A 3284-nucleotide genomic window follows, 5' to 3' on the forward strand; every position below is an offset into this window, starting at 1 on the left:
CTTTGAGTGTTGTTATAATTATATAATCAGGTTTCAGTTTTATTCAATTTCGGAGCTTTCCTTATTTAAAATATATTTTAAATATATAATATAAAATATATTATCAAATATTCAAACAAACGTAACCCAAAAATTAAAATTCGCGCTAATTGTTAACGCCAAATGTAACATGCGTTTCTTTCGGTTTGAAATGACGAGGAACACTGGACACGAATATTGTCACGTCGTGTCCCTTGCTGCACTGCTGAAGAGTGAAATATTTTTCTGAAGTTTTCGAGGAAAGCAAGGAAGACACTGTTTACATTTCATCGTGAACCAGGTGAGTACGTTACTTATTTGACCTAAGTTAAACGTAATCGTTTTTTTTTTTAGATGTGTATCTGTCTGTTGGCGGGCAACGTTCGAGCTCTGCCTTGGAGACTTTGTTTGGTGATCGTCCGCCCCAGCAAAAAGGCAGATGAAGTAAAAATATTAAACTTTAGCTTATATTAAAGCACTCAGTGTAATGATTTGTCGCAAAAGGTTTTGCGTAAATTGATTTATAATCCTGAGTTAATTTTTTCGATAGAAAATTCTGACAGAAACGATTAGAATCATTACAGCAATAACACTTTGCTGATGATGTTTCAAAAATGGATCAGTTGTTTCTACTTGTGCCAGGTGAAAGTGAGTTTTAAAGAGCAAGCTTGATTATCATTCGTTGTTTTTACGATAAGCAACGTTTCCCTTCTAGAACGTTTCACCATAGAGCTCGTTACAGGGTTCCACACTGGATGTTATTGAGGCAACAAGCATGTTAACGTTGTGAAGGAACAGATGAAAGGTATGCGCAAGAATGCTAAAACAGCATTTGCAAGTTCTGTGTATGAAAAGATCAAGAAAATGGCTAAGAAGGCAAACGTCAAGGTAAGCATCCCTCGAACTTGTGGTAGGCAGACAATAAGAAACAACACCAATGCCAGGATACCAATCGCCTACTTTCGCCGGGCAATATTTCTTCCCTTCCTTGACAACTTGTTGGAGCAAATAAATACCCGCTTTAATAGACTATCAGAAGCGGCATTGCTTGGACTGCTACTGATACCTGCCAACTTACAGCAGCTTAACGAGTCTTCTCAAGAGAAATTTATTCAGCATTATTACCCTGATCTGCCGTCCCCAAGCAGTGCGTCGCGGGAGCTGGAGCTGTGGAAGTGCTTTCTGGTAGGCTATTCTGTGTTAATGCTCTACACGGGTTACCAAGTTTATAGTGAAACTGTGATAAGCTGAAAAAACCGATTATACCTTGTCTTGAAATATGTGTTAATTCTTGCTTTTATTTTTAGGAACAACGCTACCGTAAAAACCCCCGATACTGCAAGAGACATTGAAAGCCTGCAGCTCAAGCCTCTACCGCAATGTCCACATAATTCTGCGCCTCCTGTTGATCACCCCAGTCACAAGTGCAACTGTCGAACGTAGCAACTCTTCATTGCTTATAGCAGCACCATGGGAGAAGAACGTCTAAATGCACTGTTGCTGCTCTTTATTCACAAAGACATACCTTTAAATTATAATGCAGTTGTTGACGAGTACGCCAAACGAAACCAGAGAAGGATGACATTTATCAATCCACTGCAGTGATTTATTTCGATTAATACTGGATGTATAAATGAAATGCAATGACTCTGTTAACAGTTCGCCTACCACTAACACTACGATTTTGCTTTGAAAATCGTTTTTTAAAATGCTCTTTAATTCTATCTTCCGAAACGTTAACGTTACTTTACTTTACATCACGAATACGCCCACAACCATGTATGCTGCATCTCCTGAAAAGTGAAGTTTTCATCCGGGGCGGGGGGGAGGGTGGGGGACTCGGCCCCCTCTTTCTGAATTTTCTGGATCCGCCCCTGCTACGGAAGAAATACAGGAAATTATGGACAGTGCCGTCCCAACAAAAAAACTACAAAGTTCGAGATTAGATTATTTAACAGTACGTATAGGTTAAGCTTCCATTAAAAGTTGCAAAATTAAATATGACCGTCGAGATTTTACGCATTCATGAAGATCATGTAACACAAGCAATGTTTACCTTAATACAGAATGGCTTGCTAGTCCTCGTGGGCACCAAATGTTAGAAACCGGTATAAGAAATGTCGAAAGAGGAACTGAATGTTTCTTTGAAGTGTTTTTACACGTCTGCGAGGAAGAAAGATGGCACGTATTGCCGCCATTGATCATTTCCTTCGTACGCCGCCGCACGACAAACCGTTTTCCATTATCTCTGACCAGGCAAATAAATTATTAGAGCATTTGTAAAAGGCCTCAGAACAACAAGCATCATTGCCGGCGTAGTCCATAAGAAACCAATTTCTAATGAGCAGGTTAAGAAACTGTTCGACTTTGGCGAACTCGGATCGACCGAGAGCAAAAATCCCGCACAGCTACAGAAGATGATCTAGTTTTATCTCGGTCTCTTTTTTGGCAGACGTGGACGAGAGAATCAACGACAGTTAGCGTCAACAATTCTGTCCTTGCGAAAAACACCTCAAGGAGTTGAGTGTTTTGAGCTGAACCGAAGTAAGGCCGGTTCTTTACCAGCCACGAAAAACCATCAGGGTGTCCTTGGAGACTCTGAAGATGAATCTGACGCTAAGGTAGTTTCTGCCGGTCCCTGACGCTGAATCTGGCCAACAATGAGCTCCACACATACAGCTCGAAATGCCAAGACTTTCAAAGCAAAGGAATCCCGAAAGAGGTCTTGTCGAGAATAATTTTGGCACAACGTCTGTATCACGTGGCGATCAAAGTTTTCCGCAGCATTATTACAAGTCACTTACAACGGCAATGTGCAAGTGCACAATTATTCGGCTCTTCTCCATGACTCGAACTTAAACGCTTTTTAAACTTTCTGACCAAGGTTGTATCTCCTTCATTTGATAGACGTTCCTTGAATTCTACTTGATTGTAATTTCATTCAGCAAACTCGCTTGCTTCGCTTTCAAATTTTTCATTCAACTAAGTTTACAAACGGCGCGCATGTCATATGATTTACCACTTGTTGTTGTTTTTGCCACATCAACTTCCGGTCGTTTTGTAAAATTGAAATAAAATAAAATTAAGCTTTATAAGTATAGAAACAAACAAGTATACAAATGCACCGAATTGAACAAAACAATTATTCCATTCGCGCTTGTTGGATATGAGATTAGTCATAGCCAACTCGGCCCTACGGGCCTCGTTGGCTATTTACCATCTCATATCCAACGCGCGCTCGTGGAATAATGGTCAAATGTTCCACA

General features: G+C 40.2%; 1 protein-coding gene across 2 annotated transcripts in view; it reads left to right on the forward strand.

Moving 5' to 3' along the window:
* The window catches only part of LOC145492506 (52 kDa repressor of the inhibitor of the protein kinase-like), a 2421-nt gene extending 847 nt beyond the window's left edge, over positions 1-1574 (forward strand). The window contains exons 1-2 of one of the 2 annotated variants that reach the window (XM_081471966.1): positions 1-1203; positions 1326-1574. The exon at positions 1-1203 is cut by the window's left edge and continues 847 nt beyond it. In XM_081471966.1, the coding sequence (XP_081328092.1) occupies positions 817-1203; positions 1326-1370 (432 nt within the window). In that variant the 5' untranslated portion in view covers positions 1-816 and the 3' untranslated portion in view covers positions 1371-1574. The remainder of the gene's footprint in view (positions 1204-1325) is intronic. The other variant, XM_081471967.1, reaches the window with a different exon arrangement.
* Positions 1575-3284: the final 1710 nt, after the last annotated feature.

This window comes from Orbicella franksi, chromosome 7 (assembly GCF_964199315.1).
Source record: "Orbicella franksi chromosome 7, jaOrbFran1.1, whole genome shotgun sequence".
Lineage (NCBI taxonomy): Eukaryota > Metazoa > Cnidaria > Anthozoa > Scleractinia > Merulinidae > Orbicella > Orbicella franksi.